The sequence below is a fragment of the Anoplopoma fimbria genome, chromosome 19, assembly GCF_027596085.1.
Source record: "Anoplopoma fimbria isolate UVic2021 breed Golden Eagle Sablefish chromosome 19, Afim_UVic_2022, whole genome shotgun sequence".
In the NCBI taxonomy this organism is placed as follows: domain Eukaryota; kingdom Metazoa; phylum Chordata; class Actinopteri; order Perciformes; family Anoplopomatidae; genus Anoplopoma; species Anoplopoma fimbria.
The window spans coordinates 6,965,342-6,981,516 of record NC_072467.1 but is presented as its reverse complement, the minus strand read 5'-3'; the positions used below and the strand labels follow the sequence as shown (position 1 = coordinate 6,981,516).

General features: G+C 41.7%; 1 protein-coding gene across 2 annotated transcripts in view; it reads right to left on the bottom strand.

Annotated features, from left to right (window-relative positions):
• The window catches only part of ldlrad3 (low density lipoprotein receptor class A domain containing 3), a 70,252-nt gene extending 61,732 nt beyond the window's left edge, over positions 1-8,520 (bottom strand). For both annotated transcript variants that reach the window (XM_054620165.1, XM_054620166.1), the window contains exon 1: positions 8,164-8,520. In XM_054620165.1, coding sequence (XP_054476140.1) covers positions 8,164-8,215 — 52 coding nt within the window. In that variant the 5' untranslated portion in view covers positions 8,216-8,520. The remainder of the gene's footprint in view (positions 1-8,163) is intronic.
• Between the last annotated feature and the right edge of the window lie 7,655 nt (positions 8,521-16,175).

Sequence of the window (16,175 nt, the reverse complement as noted above, 5' to 3'; positions counted from 1 at the left end):
ACTGACTCAGACCAGAGAAGAAAGAGAAAATGCATGGGGAATCAAACAGAGTGCACACTTGAAGCCAGGGGCTGACAGCTCAAGGGGTTAAGCCATGTTTGTGACATGAAAGAGGTGATGTCATGTCTCTTCCACACATCAACCTCCTACTTCTGCATCACTGCGCATCTCCTCCTTAAAACAGTCTTCAGATTCCACCCGCCTGCCTTGACCCCTTTTATCATCCATTTAACACGGAGACTAATTATTTGGATTCAGCTCCATTAAAGGAGCAGCTTTTCAGGTATGTAATAATGGAAAATTCAATATCAATATCAAGGGGTCTTGGGTCAAAGCTCTGAAATGAATTGTGACAAATAGGCAATTATTTCAAGTCAGCCGAATTGACATTTGTTCATTTGTGCACTCGCCTGAAGGAGTAGCCTCAAGAGCATGATAGTTTTGACATCACTAGATTGGAATTTCACCTGAGAGGTCGCTAAATCTGACGTGTCCATTTGAGCGAGCATGCGGTATCAGGGGAAGAGAATTCTGTTGGCAATGTCACTTAAATGTCTGGTGTGAAGAAAAGGGTGGGGTCACATCTGTCCTTTGTACTTTTTCTCCATGGACAGGGTTGGAAATCAATGTAACTGAGGGTTTATCGGTCTGCTTGTATTCCTGTGCTCTGAGAATAAGGTTACTGGAATAAGACACAGTGTGAAATGCAAAAATATCCAGGGCCCAACTATGGCATGCAATCTTCACATTTAAACCTGGAAAACAATATCTCACAGATAACCATCAATAAGACACACAGCTATATTAAATTCAGAGGGGGAAAGAACATTTAGTGCACTCTGCATTTCACACTCTGCGGCACCTCAATTACAATTGTGAGTTTCACTTCGGCTTGTTTCATGAGCCAGCGTTTCTCACGTGAGGCTCGGACTTGGGAGTTTACCCCTGACCTATTAAGCAATCCTAAATCCCTGGGTTGTGTAATAGAAAGAGAAAAAGTGTTCCACAAAAGGTCTCTGATCCTAAAGATTAAGCTAATCCTGCAGATAAATGCATTAGCAGCCACGTTGTGCTTCTGAAACAGACTTTTACCTACAATGCTATTAAGACAATTTGCATATTCATCACAAAGGACACTGCATGCTTACATAATCACGCTTGACACGCAAAAACAAATGTCTGTGTGATTGCGATCAAAAACTGTGTCTAGTCAAAATAACCATTTTACTTATGATTAGATGTTTGGAAAATTGCATCCAATTACAGCATCAAAAGCTGCTGGATGGAGTTGGGCCACTCACTGGAATGATGAAACTGGCAGAACAGCATCACAATTATAAAACAATTATGCTTGAAGCTAAAGGTATGTCCGCACCAAAGTTTACTGCTGCATAATCATCACCGCAGGCATTTGGCAGCTGATATATACCATTTTCCTACGCAGATGAGAAAACATTAGCAGTAATGAAAATAGACGTACAAAAAAGTACAAATCAAGGTTCTGTAAATATACCAAATACTAGAGACCCTTTTTGGGAAACATCTCTCATTAAACGCCAAACATTATAAATTCTACTGTTACTTGTTTGTTTCCCTTAATCTATGCTTTAATAGTAACATAAAATAGTAGACACAAATAATTTTATTTAATTAATTTTATTCCGTCACCGTTTTGCTTGCCTGCCATTACGTCAGACAGTTTGTTTGTTGTTGTTTTTTCCCGTTCCATCCAGAAAGTTGTCTACGGTCTACGATCTACCTGATTCATCTGTGACTGAGACAGAGTGGAAACAGCAAAACAGTGAGAGATCATTTATTTTCCCTGCCTTCACCTAATGACAAAAGGAGCAATTCTTTGAATTGAATAGGAAATATGGAGTTATATTGAGAAAATATTGATTTTCAGTGCCACAGTCATCTCAGTATCTCAAATCAAATCAAAGTCATATGAAGAACCAAATATATTAAATCACACTCACACCACGTATACTTTCACCTGGGCAGAAAAACACACAGAGGATCAGCGGCCCTAACGTGATCTGTGTTTCTCTATGGGTGTCTGTTGACCTTTAAGGTGGTGTTTGTTTGGTTTGACATCAGGATGCTGGAATTTCAGTCCAAAATAGCCGGTCAGTGTCCACACCGGCTGCCACGGTGGCTGCGAGACAGAGTACAGCAAATGACTGCTGATCACGGGGGACAGCAGGGGAGCCAGCTGTCAGCCGGCCAGTGTCCATTCCCTGTCTGACAGCAGGCAGAGCAACACAGGGGACACATACAGGGGTCGTCCTCCTCTCCGAAGGGACACCACAGATGAAGATAAAAGTGTGGAATCCAAGGTGACGGGATGAAAATGAGCAAATGTGCTTCGTAAGCTCCAAACAAAATGATCCACAACTCTAACTGAGTCCCCATGCAAAGTTCAGATCCTCCAAAGTCTGCATTCTTAGCCTGAATACATCACCATACAGTATATCATCCACTTCAGGGTTGAGCGTTTGTAAAGGCTCAGAACTCGAGGGACATCCAGCCGACTGGTGACAACTTGTACTCTGCAAGACTTTTTATTTAAAATGTTCAACATCAAACATGTTAAAAAAAAAAATAATTACAGTCTACTGTGAGAGTCTTGCACTGGGACCTGCAACCTGGGATATATATATTTTTTAATATTTAGAATACAACAACATGATGACAAGTAAGTGTTAAATTGCCTTGATAATATATACGCAGAATCTGGGTATATCCAAAAGCTTAAATGCCCCAAAGGTACACAAATAAAAGCTTCCATACTGATAGAATGAATATTTTAGTATCCGAACATCCTCTGCAGCTGTCAAGACTTGTTCATTTAACTTTTAAACTAAACAGCATCAAGAAACAGAATGGGTGGGTTAAGGTATTTGAAAGTATCAAAAGTTTGTTATTGATATTTAATTCATATTGAAACCAGGTGTTGGTTTTGCACAGAACATAGTGAGGACATACACAATGAGGACACACCAAACGCTGTCGGACCGTCAGGCTGCTGATACATCCCACAAACCTTCCCTTGTTGGGGGCAGATAAATCAAGCAGTTTACTGCTAGCTTCCATGGTTGATGAAGGATCACGAATGAAACAGATCAGTGCATAGCTTGCATCTGAAACTATTTTATTTCATCAGTAAAATGACTTGATTTCGATAAAATATTCAAGTAATGTCAGATGTGATTGGTTACCGCATTGCAATTCCCCATCTCTATCAGTCACAGTTCATTTACATTTACTTTTCCTTCCACTCTGCCCGGATGGGATGCTGCAGCTTCACTATCTTGGCATGTACAGTGAGTGAGTTTCAATTATTCTAAACTGTAAAACAATGGGATCAGTTAAGGAGAGAGAAGCTGTTTGAATTGATAAGAGGGGCAGAGGGATGGGATTTCTGGAGAAAAAAAAGGATGGGGTTTTTCGGTTCCATCTCTTCTCCAGTAAAACTGTAGTGAGTTTACAGTTTTTCTGCCTTACAGTCCACTGTACAACTTGACAGTGATAGGTAAATATCCTGTCCTCTCGCAGGTGCTCTGCCTCTCAAACAGTGGGTATGAGTATGTGCACTGCATGTGTTGTAAACAAACACTGAGAGACTGCAGCAATCTTAAAAATGCTTCAAAAAAACTATCTCTGCTTGGGTTTCACTTGAAAACAAACATGTCAGCATATCTCAAGCTACCCTTGCCTTTAGATATGGCAGTGTAGACAGTTCAAATCAATGTCTAGGACAAACTGTCCTCGTGGTTACCTCTACTGGGAATATCTTTAGATAGCATACAATGTACTGAGCAAACATTATATTTGGTGAAAAGCAAGTAATGGCTAGTATTCTCAAAACAACTCTCTTCAGTAAATAAGCAGACTCTTCCAAGACAGACGCTTGATTTTTGCATCCAAGGACGTGGTGGATCAATATAAAGCAACCATCAGGGATTAACAATGCTTGTGCATCACTGCATGGCAAATTAGTTAAAATCAATCCAAAATCAATATGTAACGAGCTGTCTCCAAACTTTTTTTCCAGTCAACTTTTCTCCTCTCTGTTTGACTCTGTCTCCTTCGATCCATACATCTCAGGGTTCATGAAACATTTAGCTTTATGACTTATAGATCACGGATGCTCAAAGAGAATGAACACCAAACCTGCATCTCACACAGAGAAAAATACAATATTACTTACACCTGATGGTGAAAGATCCCAGGTAGAAAGCATGGAAGGTGTAATGTGTTGTTACATTTGACTGATAAATAATGAAACAGAATAAACAAAGATGTATGCTTACAGTGATTAGGGATGGTAATTCATTCTGCAGGCTTATTACAGTCCTGGGACAGCCACAGTTACAGTTTTTTTTTCTCTCTTTTTGTCATGAGCATTTGTTTTATTGATTGCTGTCAGGATGCAAAGAAAGTTTCAACAAATATAACAAGAATGTTTTAGAAGAAGATTACCAACCCTTGCTTTAAAGCCGCTCTGTTATCATAGCCTGAAATGTGACTCCGGTCATGTGGCTTTGTTTAACAGCTATGGGACACAAAGCCAAGCTGGCCCTCCTTAATCCCCGGCCTTCTCTATGCAACTATGGCTGGAAGCATATCAACCATGTCAGCCATCGCAAAAACACACATCTCTTTCTCTCTTTCCTGTTCCAAAGACACGCAGAGATAAGCATAGACACTGAGGTTCACTGGGCCAACTGGGCCGTCTCTGGGAAGCCACAGTGCAGAAATACAAAGCATAATAAGCAGGAGATAATGTGATTCTGTCTCCCCCGTTCAGAGGGGGAAATGATCCGAATAGTCTGTCTTTGGTTCTGAATGAAAAAATATCCGACCACCTGGCCAGTGTGTGTGTGTGTGTGGCCTGGTAACACAGAGCAGGCAACGGAGCGTACATTTATGTTGATTGAGGAGATTCTTAAGTGGCTATGTCAGTTGGCTAACAGAGCCATATTAGAGACAAGAGAGTGTGTATGGTCTCTTTACATATAGGACTCTGGAAAAACAAAGTACCCCAGATAGCAGCTTTGACAGTCGTGTTGCAGATTGTACTGTACAGTTGCGGGTGGGCGAGCAGGTGAACTCATCCCCGAGCTGTTCCGCTTGGTGAGCATAACAGCAACTTGTAAAGCATCAAGGTTTCTTCTGAAATTCCTCACAGAAGCCAGACATTGGCTTTCAGAGCTCAGTGAGATAACTTATTCAAGATAAATGGTAGAAAATACAAGAAGGTGTTGATCCAAATGTACAAGTAATTCTAAAGCTTCAACACATGAAAACAAGCTTAAACGCACTTCTGCATATTATTGGTGCATATGTCCAAGGGGAAGTGGACCCATTGACACTATGTTTTCATATGCATGTAGGTAAAGAGTGACCGAAGAGAACATGCATTTTGAACTTTTTTGTAACATATGATATTGGTGCTTTTAAACAGTGGGATTGCAGAGAGTAAGTATTTGACATTTTTTTAAAGAGTTTTAAAAATGTGTCTAAGTACATTATATAGTAACACACATATATAGTAACACACATATATGTGTGTGTAAAAGACCTCTACATTAAGGGATATTTGACCCAGGCAGCCCTCTGTGTTAGGGCAATGTAATCAAACATTTATAAGGTTGGCATATATCTCAATGCTGATCCTTAACAGGCAATAATTATCCTTGGGAAATAAATGTTGCAAAGCTATTTCATCTTTCCGACATTGTACTTCAGTTCATATCGATATCCCCACCTTGTGCATGGCCTTGAAGACCAGCTGAACATCTTAAATGTAATTTCAGGCCCCAATCCCATACATTTGCCTTGTTTGTAACTGCATAGCAACATTCCATCATCAGTGTGTCGTGTGGCTAAATCTCATATTACATAATAGCACTGATTTATCTCTTGCAGCTTTGAGTGCGAGTGCAAGGATGCAGAGCGCAGAACACAGTCTGTAAGCATTCTCTGAAAGAGTGTCGGCTCACAAAAAGTGGTCTTTACTAGATTCAATATCTCATTATTACCATGGGACAGATGCTGTACGTATACTGGAACACAGGTTTTGAGCACTTTTTATTTGTTTTGAGCCAAAACACGATGAAAGAACTACAACAAACAACATGGCAAACAAAAGCACACGGATATAAAGTTAAAAAAGGGAAACTAGTAGTAACACTTGCTAAGATGAAAAATTGGGAACTTTCTCAGGCTGTGCACCTAACAGAGATATTTCTGGTAAATACCAAAATGTAGTATAGACTGTGAATGCCTTTGTAGTCTTAAAATTGGCTTTGGCCAGATGATACATCATACAGTATACTGTGTGGCTCATTAAGTATGCAGAGCAGGAGATACAAAATAATATCTACATCATATTGAGTATTACAGGCATAGTCATTGGTAGACTGAGCCCGCTGATCTGCAAGGCTCACATAGTATTATTAATATTATATATATAGCTATATAGCTAGACTATTAACCAATAGCAATGTCTTATCAAAGGACTAAAGTGGCTGGTAATAGCTATGATATATAACTTACATTCTAGCCTGGGCACCAATATAGCACATGGACACACAGACACAGCAAGTCTTGTTGTCATTATTTTTAACCTGGTCAGGCTAAGAAGTAATAAAAGGCTGAGGCACAATTTACTTATTCAAAGCTGAGTCAGTGTTTTTCAGCCAACGCTAAATCTCTGTTCCACTCCTAATATAATGATATTTACACTTAACTTGCCCTGACAGAAACATATTCATGTGCACATGCTTGCCATGGACCAGCAACAGGTGTTACTAATAACATACATGACCCTGTCTATCAATGTGTCCCAGTAAGTAAACCATGTGACAGCATCCACAACATCAGAACCCTGAAACCAAAGCAGCTAAACGGAAATCACCAACCATCATTGTTTTTATTGCTTAATCCTGTGCCTTTCCTACAGTGCCATGTCAAAACTACTTCCAGAAAGGACCTATATGGTACCTGGAGCATCATAGAGCTATTTTAGGTATGCCAATTCCATGCACCTGCAATACCAGTTTAGCACATTAGTAATTGCTCACTATACTGTAGATGTGACAAAAAAGTGTCACTTGAAAATGGTTATTTTACACTTCAGAAAGGCCCCATAAGAGAAAACAAAAGCACCTTTAACATGTTACCTTAAATTATTATATTCCTTTATTGATCGGGAATATAATAATTTAAGGTAACATGTTAAAGGTGCTTTTGTTAAAGCATGCTATGCAATTGGTAAACAAGCCCTAAAAGCGCGGAGGGATTACATACACTAAGACTTACTGTACTGAACATCTGTACAGTGGGCATACATGTTAAATTGGTATCAATATATCAGAACTTTCAGAATAAAGTTCAGACATGAGCTCTTTTTATATTCATGTGCAGATGAGTATTCTAAGGGGAAAAGATAAACAAATCACTGATTTTCCCGCACGTGTTTCACATTACTTGGATTATTTACTGCAGGCCATCAGTGAAATAGACAATCAGATTCGTTTTAGCACACTGTCACTGATTGGGAAAACCAGCTCAACACAACAGCTGCATAGTTAAAAGGAGTAAAATGCAAACTGGCTGTCCACTCCTGTATGAGTGTCCTCCAGCAGGGCCCCAGCTGCCACAGCAGGGCCGGAGAATAGATAGTCTTGTCAACACCGTCCTGTCAACAACCCCTCGGTCATAACCTAACCGTGAGGAGACTATAACCCCATCTCAGCAAAGCACACAGCTGATGGATAAGCCATGGAGGGTGTCTGAAGCAAAACTATTCCCTCTCCGAAGTGAAGGGGGACCTGCATCCATTCGACATGCACGAAAGCATATTACTGCGGCCCCAGGCTGCTTCAAACACAAGTATAAAGACAAAAACACAGCGTTCAGTCGATGGGAATGAAAAGTCAGATCACTCAATTTCATGGAAGTTGCTCCAAAAAAACCCCCCCAAAAAAACCCAGCAACAGTGTAGCTTTAGCCGATCACTTCAAAGGATTGTGCGTCGCCCCCTTCCTCTAACCCCCCCCCCAGTCCACTACAGCGTCTCTGCGCCGTGACAACAACAGTAGTTTCCGCGTGCCTTTTTTTTAAAAAAAAAAAAAAAAAAAAAAACCCACTTACCAACTGTTCTTGAGCCTGACCCCGAACCGAGCAGAAGGAACCAGATCCACATCCTACGGTCTCCTTTTCCTCCCCCCGGTCCGCCCTTGCTGTCCTGCCCCGCCGCGGGGCCGAAAACTGGGGGCAAAGAAGAGAAAAAAAACTTATCCGACACAGCTCTGCCGCTGACTACCGTAGCCTACTTTTAGAGTTCAACTTTTTTTTTTTCTTCGGGCAAAACTATGAGTGCATTTGTCTTGGGAGTAGTAGGCTCGCGTCTGGACATACGGAGTCCGGTTTTGGTGAGTGGGAGGGCGGTACAGGCTGGAGCTGGAAGGGGCTTGGGGGTGGCGGAAGGCAGGCAGGCAGGCAGGCAGGGGAGACGGTCGCTCGTGTGTTTGGCGCTGGGAGAGGCGGAGTCGGAGGCAGAGAGCCGGAGAGCAGAGGTCGCCCGGTCCGGGACGAGCGGTTCTCAAACTGCGGGCGAGGGAACCGCTAACGGTCCCCACCGGCGAAAAACCGGTGGGGTAGTTTGATTGCACCGTTATTCCGGTAACAGCAAAGTTCTGTTATCTCTGCTGCAGATGTTCAGCAGAGATGGTACACATAAATGAAAATGGGGACAGTTAGCGAGGACAGAGCCTCCATCTACAAAACGAGGGTCAACTTACTGATATGGTTTCCTTGATATGAAATAAAGATATGTGCAGGCCTGGGCAAGGACCATTTACAGGCTAATTTTCTCCTGAATTCCTGGTAAATCTTTGTATGGGGTTATTGTTTCCAAAACTAAAACACAAATAGAAATAGATAACCACAGAGAGGCAACAGATAACAGCATTAACATAGTGTATAATATGAGATTAATTGTAATTTCCATGGTGATCTTCTTCATTACAGACCATCCTCCTGGCTCTTAGATCTATACAATTAAGTAGGTATAGAAATATTATGCAAACCTATCTTAAAGTGGGACACTACATAAGCATATACATATTATGTGGTCTCACATTTTATATATACTGCACCTTGTAGCAATGTATCAAATTTGATTGATGTGTCTCTTGTTCTGTCACAAGTGACTTTGTGTATCGAGCACACAAAGATATTCATGAAATGATAAATCAATACAATTCCAAAGGAGGAGTCACAGCCAGGGGCCGGGACATCGTTGCTCTCAGTTGAGCCTCCCAGGAAGTTCCTGTAGATCCTCATCAGTCACCACCTGCAATCCAGAGTTTTTATCTTTGGTTCCTTTAAAGACAATTACGCAACCATTTTATTATTTATCCAACAGTTGGACATTGATGACAGATGCTGTGTATTTTTCGTTTACATCATAGTTTTAATTACTGTGTTTTTCAGCTCCAACATTCTGAAGCCACTTGAAACAAGCTTTATCCCACAACATTAAAAGTATTTGGGGCAGTCAAACCTAACAGTCAGCTGGAACAAAAAATGATGCCATCTAACAGTTAAGAAACGTAAAAGGCAACAGCTTACCATCATTTTCATTTGAAGACTCCTTTTGATGAATGCTGCTGAGATAAAGTAACCTTTGGAAAACACAGAATTCAAGACAACTTTGTAGGGATTTTTGAAAGCACTGCCTGTAAATTGTCAGGCCATCTTTTTTTTTCCCTCCTCACCACAACAAACATGATTTGTTGATTGGATAGACATCTTGTTCACTTCATAACACCCAGGCAGGAAGGATTTAAAGTTCCCCCTTCATTCTGTGTTTCTATATATGGGAGGTCAATTCATAACTTCTTAAATTCAATACTGGCAAATGACTGGCTGTCATTTCAATTTAAAATTTCTCGGTCATCATTCAATCCCCCTCCTTTATGGCTTGTATGGAAAATATTTACATATTACAGAAATATTCACGGCTCACCATAATGTGCCACACAAAAAAAATCAGCAACTGGACCAATATTACTTCGGTTTTTTCAATAGGAATGAAATATTTTTAATCATAAAAATAAATAGATTTGGATGCAACAGATGGCACAGGGGGAAACTATTTGCAGCTTTCTTTTGACAGATGGTTTGCCTTGATGTAAGTTAAAGAGGCAAATACTTGTAGAAAATCAAAGCATGGAAGGATGTCTGGTGGTGGCTCAGAAAGAGAGGCATAGAGGCACAGAAACATCTTCTCTCTAGTTGTACTCCTACACAAACTAGTTTCTAGTAACTTCCACACAGGAAGGAATTTAAATTTTACCAACCCAGCTAAAGCACTGTCCAGTCACCTACATACATACAACAGAGCTGCAAGGCAGAAAAGGAAAAGAAGAATGTATCGTCATGCTTTATATTGGCATTTTCACGCCAGTTGAAAGTTGAATTGAATTAGAGGGAGACAGAGAGAGGGATGAAACTACAAGAGGCTTCACCTATCAAACCTCTCTCCTCTTTATCACAGAGCTGCAGCTGTGTGCAGACAGACAACCTTGCTTCAAACAAACCCCCCTTTTTATAGCACGCTAACCTGGAGGCACACGATTGGGATGAGTCCCAATATTTGCAATATCAGACTCCTCCAGCTTACTTTATATTCATTCACACACTGCCTTATCAAGCCGAAGCCTTGTGCAGACTCAAACTCCAGTTGAGGGTCTTGGCAGGTCACTCGATCTGTTAAAACTTTGTCAAAGATTCAAGCTTGATTGCTGCTGCAAGGGCCTGTTGTCCTCATATCCCTCCATTTTTGCCTGTAGGGCCTTATGTATTTCATCATATTATGAGTGCCGATGTGAGACGGCTGTGCATGTGCGCCGTGTCACCGCTATTGAAACAGCTACAGTTGGCAGATATGAATTCCTTAATGAGCAGACACCAGTCTCCTCAGCACAAATCCTGAATACAATCAACACTAATAAAACTAAATGCTTGCTGTAGAGGAGGATGATTTGTCAGTCAATGTTAAATGGATTTCATTTTGCTCCCCTGGAGTTATCATTAATGTTAATGCAGAGCTGTTTCACAAATTATACAGCCTGATCCATGAACCGCAACGGTATAATCTGTTTTTTCGGGGGGGGACCGTAAGCCAAAAGCAGAAATGGGCTCAACTATGCTTCTGATTGACGCAGTGTTTCAGTAATGCCCATCAATTAGTTAAGGCTATCCATAAACAGCTCAGAATTAGCCGCTGGCCAACAAATGGACTCATTAGGGGATATTAAACTCTAATATGAAGGTTGTTATTGACTTAATCGCAGGAGAAACCCAATTAGAGGCCAAATTTGGAAAATGACTCTGAGGTAGTGAGACGATCTGATTGGCGAAGAGGGAGGGAGCGACGCAACCTGGGATGACTTTGCCTGTGGGTGAGTGTTGGCTTTGAGAGAAAGAGAGAGAGAGATTCAGCGAGAGATGTAGCGAGAGGTATGGGAATGTGTAACAGGAACAGCACAAAGGGAGTCTGTGTGAGTGTGTGTGTGTGTTTGTGTTTGTGTGTGTGTGGAGAGAGAGAAAATAACAGTTACAGACCAGTAGGGAAGCAGAATGAGTAAGGAAGCCGGCGGCAAGAAAAAGTATCAGGGGGTGGATGAGGAAAGCGAGAGATGAAGAAGGTGTTAGTATAAAGAGGTGAGAAAAAAACAGGGGAGATATTGTAATAGAAAGATAGCGAAGGAGAGGAGAAGTTCATTTGAATAAAACCTTATTTTACAGAACATTTAATGCAAGCTGTAGGGTATCGCTGAATGTAAATAAACTAACTCTGCCAACAAGGGTTGTTGAGTTCACTGTCAGCGAGAACTCTGCTAATACATCACTAAATCTAATGAGAGTGTGAAATGTGGGCAAGAGAGAGCAGTAATACAACTCATGAGAGCTTCACGATGACATGTCCTTGTCATGTCGGACTGCGATCGAGGTAGCCGCGATATGCCAAGGCCCTTAAAGGACTGGATCATTCTCTTGTGTGAGTCTCTTGACATTCATCTTACATTTAATAACCAGCGTACCAATGTGAAGGACATCTCTGTTTGTGATAGTGCGTGAGTCAGAAAGCAGTAGAGAGGGGAAAAAACAGGGGGAAGGACACATTGAGGGACAATGCCATTATGATTTCAGCAAATGTTTCTGCTGGTCGGTTGTTGTCTTTAGTGCGAATATACTGAGGAAAACACACCCCTCCCTACACAACACCACGCACACACACACACAGGCTTATGTGACCAACCATATTGAAACACATGCGCAAACACACATTTTTATTCGTTTCTTGCAGAATTGCAGAATTTTGCCCACACTTGTGCTCACCCAGAGTCTCCTTCATGCTCCCGCAAAGGCATTAATTGAATAATCATTCAATTATGTGACCAATGCCTGGTTCCACTAACGTTAGCTAGCAAATTTGACGTCCAGCCTGGCGGCGCTGCAGGGACATCAGATAGGCATCAACAATTGAATCAGCGGGAGACAGAAAGGGTAATTTGTGTGTGCTTCTGTGTGTGTGTGTGTGTGTGTGTGTGTGTGTGTGTGTGTGTGTGTGTGTGTGTGTGTGTGTGTGTGTGTGTGTGTGTGTGTGTGTGTGCTGCCAATCTATAAGGCCCAGGCTGAGAATCAAACGAGGAAGAGATATTGATTTGGGATTTCAGAGGCAGGGGGCTGATAACAATTTGATGGGGAAGCGCCTGCAGCATCAACAATTACATTCTTAATTAAGCTAGACAAAATGATGTACTGATTGGAATGGGTTACACAGCAAATTGCAAAATACAAGGGTGACAATAAGTTTGGTAAATATAGCATCAGCATAACATTATTGTACTGGAAAAAGCAGGCATATGCCTATCAAAGAATAAGATCAATCCATTAAATGATTTATATTCAACAGTAAGAATATACACAGGAAACAAGACTGTGTACAGTCACAGTTAAGTGGGCATCCGTCAGTGGTTGTTCTATGGATAAAGATCCAAATGAGCCCCAAAAATAAAGCTGTAGAGGCTGGATTTACTCTCTGTGGCTAACCGGCTCTCAAGTCAGCAGTAGTCCATTATCACATCTGGTCTCCAAACAACAGGCAGTGGCATTTCTAAATAACAGCCTCCAACAAGGTCGAGTCCAGCTGAGCAATGGGCAATCTTCTCTCACTTACACGTAATTAGTAGACAACTGCAAGCACTCATCAAGGTTTCATCCCTCAGAATGTGTCCCTCTCCTTAGGCAAAATATAAGCTTGACTTTTGTTTTTACCATCTTCGGTGTGACACTGTATGATGAAATTATTTCAAATTGAGTTTAAACGACAGTTGATTAGAGAGAGCAGATACACTAGGGGGCGGTACGTCAGAATGAGACTGTCCTCTGTGAGGCTCTGTTAAGGCAGAGACGTGCACTGAGCATCAGGCAACTGAGGCTGGTGAGAATGTCATTAGTTTTGCAGGTATAAGTTAATCGAAATGCGGACCTGATGATGGCATTAAATTAATAGTCAAGGGATCACAAAGTTGTCAAAAATCATCATATGGGGAGCATAAATGTATGCACCAAACTTCATGGCCGCTAACTACTGAAAAATTTTGCTCCATTTGTCAACTTACTGGTGACACTACATGACAAGTCAGAGGACCACGGTAGACTGTGTGCCAGTCCATATAGGTTATGTGAAGATCATTTATAGAGATAAAAAAGAGATAGAGAGAGAGAAAAACCTTTAGTAAAGTAGAGTGTAATCCCATTCAACCATACCATTCAACAGCTGTTGGGCCATCTCACACAGTAATCGTTAACCTGAGGTGGCAGTAGAGGAAAAGCCAAGGGATAACCAAAGTCTTCAGTTTTCATCCCATGGCAACCATGAATGTCTGTACTGAATTTCATGTAAATCCATGTAATTTGCAAGATATATTTCAGTCTAAAGGTGGACCAGCTGTTCAACACTGCCACCAGATTGTCCTCACTCAGAAGTAAAGGTGAAAGTAGCATGGTGTAATGCTGTAAAACCCCTGAGTGAAGAGAGTCCCAATCTTTTAACCTCAACAAAGTAATCTTCCTAACTAAATCTTAACCATAAAGTGACACATCATAAAATGCTCATTTATAACAGTCCAGTTTTTGGAGGCACAGACAAACAATGGACTTTTTGGACAGCTCAAAAGCAACAGAATTGAATTAAACTCAACAAAGCATTAAGAAAATTGTCTCAGAAAATAAAGCAATTATTCTCATTCCATCCATACAATTCATCCTTTTTAAGACATTGAGTGTTTCCTTGCAGCATGATGTCCACCTCTTTAATTATATGTTCTAACTTAGCCTCTGCAAGGTGTTGCTAGTGCCGTCGTAAAAATAAGGGTGTTCACATTAAAGTTAATAACTCTGGTTATCAAAGGCAACATTACTGTAAAATAGGCTTGGGATTAAACAGAATAAAAGAACTGAACCTATTACATTTAGCTTCATTCCCCATTGTGCATAAGTCTGGGCACACGTGAACAATTTAACAGACAAAATCTAATTAAATATTGAAGAAGAAAAGGAGTGGGGATATCACAGAGAGTGAGCAAGAGAGAGAGAAGAGGAAAACGAAGGACAGAAGAGAGCAGGGGGGCCAGAGGGTCATGTGATGGAGTGAGGCCAGGATGAAAAGAGGCACCAGCGCTCCCAGCAGGCCTGCCCTGTTTCATAGCAATCATTCTGGCTTGGCCCACTGCTCATACCCGCAGGCCGCCTTCGTTTAGTGAGCCACCAACTGTCGCAGGTGTATTTTCATTGGCCAAAGTGGGCCACTCACATGCTCTGTCCCTATTCTGCATTTTTCAATCAAATTGCATGGTGCCCCAGGCCAAATTTGTGTTGGATACAAAGAACCCAGATTTGCAGGAGGGTAACATTGAGAGCAACCTTGAGAATATTACAGAAGTGCTTTATGTCTACGAGATGAACACGTGCATAGCGCCAGTGAGTGGCACGATTGAGCTATTGAAGTGTGAATTAGAATAAAAGGAGAAGCGGACGTCTACTGAGGACAAAAGAAAGTTGGAGCAAACAGAGAAGAAATAATTGGTTCGTACATAAGTTTCAGCAGTCACGTACATGAATATAGATGGGTGTGTGAAAATGGGGTTAGGAGGAAAGGGAGCATGAAATATCTTAACTAAACTGAAAGTTATGGCCGTTAAGAGGGGTTTCGTCAAGGGCGTGATAGAGTGGATCATGTGTGGAGTTCAAAAAATGGTCAAGAGAATGAACACAGGGGAGGCAAAAGGTAGCAGCACTGCCTGAAGGATTCTAGACTGAAATAGATTGTTTAGGTCTGGTTGCAGCTAGAGCATGGAGGAAGTTTGGATCAGAACGGTCAGGGTTTACTTGTGGGGCGAGACCAGTAGGATCTGCTGGACTCAGGCATATTAAGCAACGCCACCACTGGATTATAACTCATGCCTGGTTGCTCTGGGCTCTGATTGGAGCAGCGAGGGGAGAGGAGAGAAGAGGGAAGGGAAAATAAGGGGGGAACGGCGAGAGGGTGGTCGGGGAGCTTGCTGTGAACCGGGCCTTTGATCACAGGGTGGAAGAATTACCAGCTCAATGCCCACTGCTGCTGGGCGCTGACCCCAAAGCACCATGGGAAATGTTCATATTTAAATATCAACCCCTTTGTTGCTGCACAACTGTGATCCATTTCTTGGCATGCACATAGACAGAAATATACACACGTAGACACACACAAAGTAATAAATGTTTTTGTTATAGTGCTTCGCCTCGGGCAACCTCTCGTTAGAGTCTGTGCTGTGGAGCTTTTGGGCTGTGACATGGGGGGATACCAGTCTGCACAAATGCCTGACACACACACACACACACACACACACACACACACACACACACACACACACACACACACACACACACACACACACACACACACACACACACACACACACACACACACACACACACACACACACACACACACACACACACACAGCCAGCACTGACAAAAAGAGGTCGGACATCAGAAGCGTCTTAACAATAGACATCCTTTGAGGTGAGAAGGTGACATGTTTCAGAGT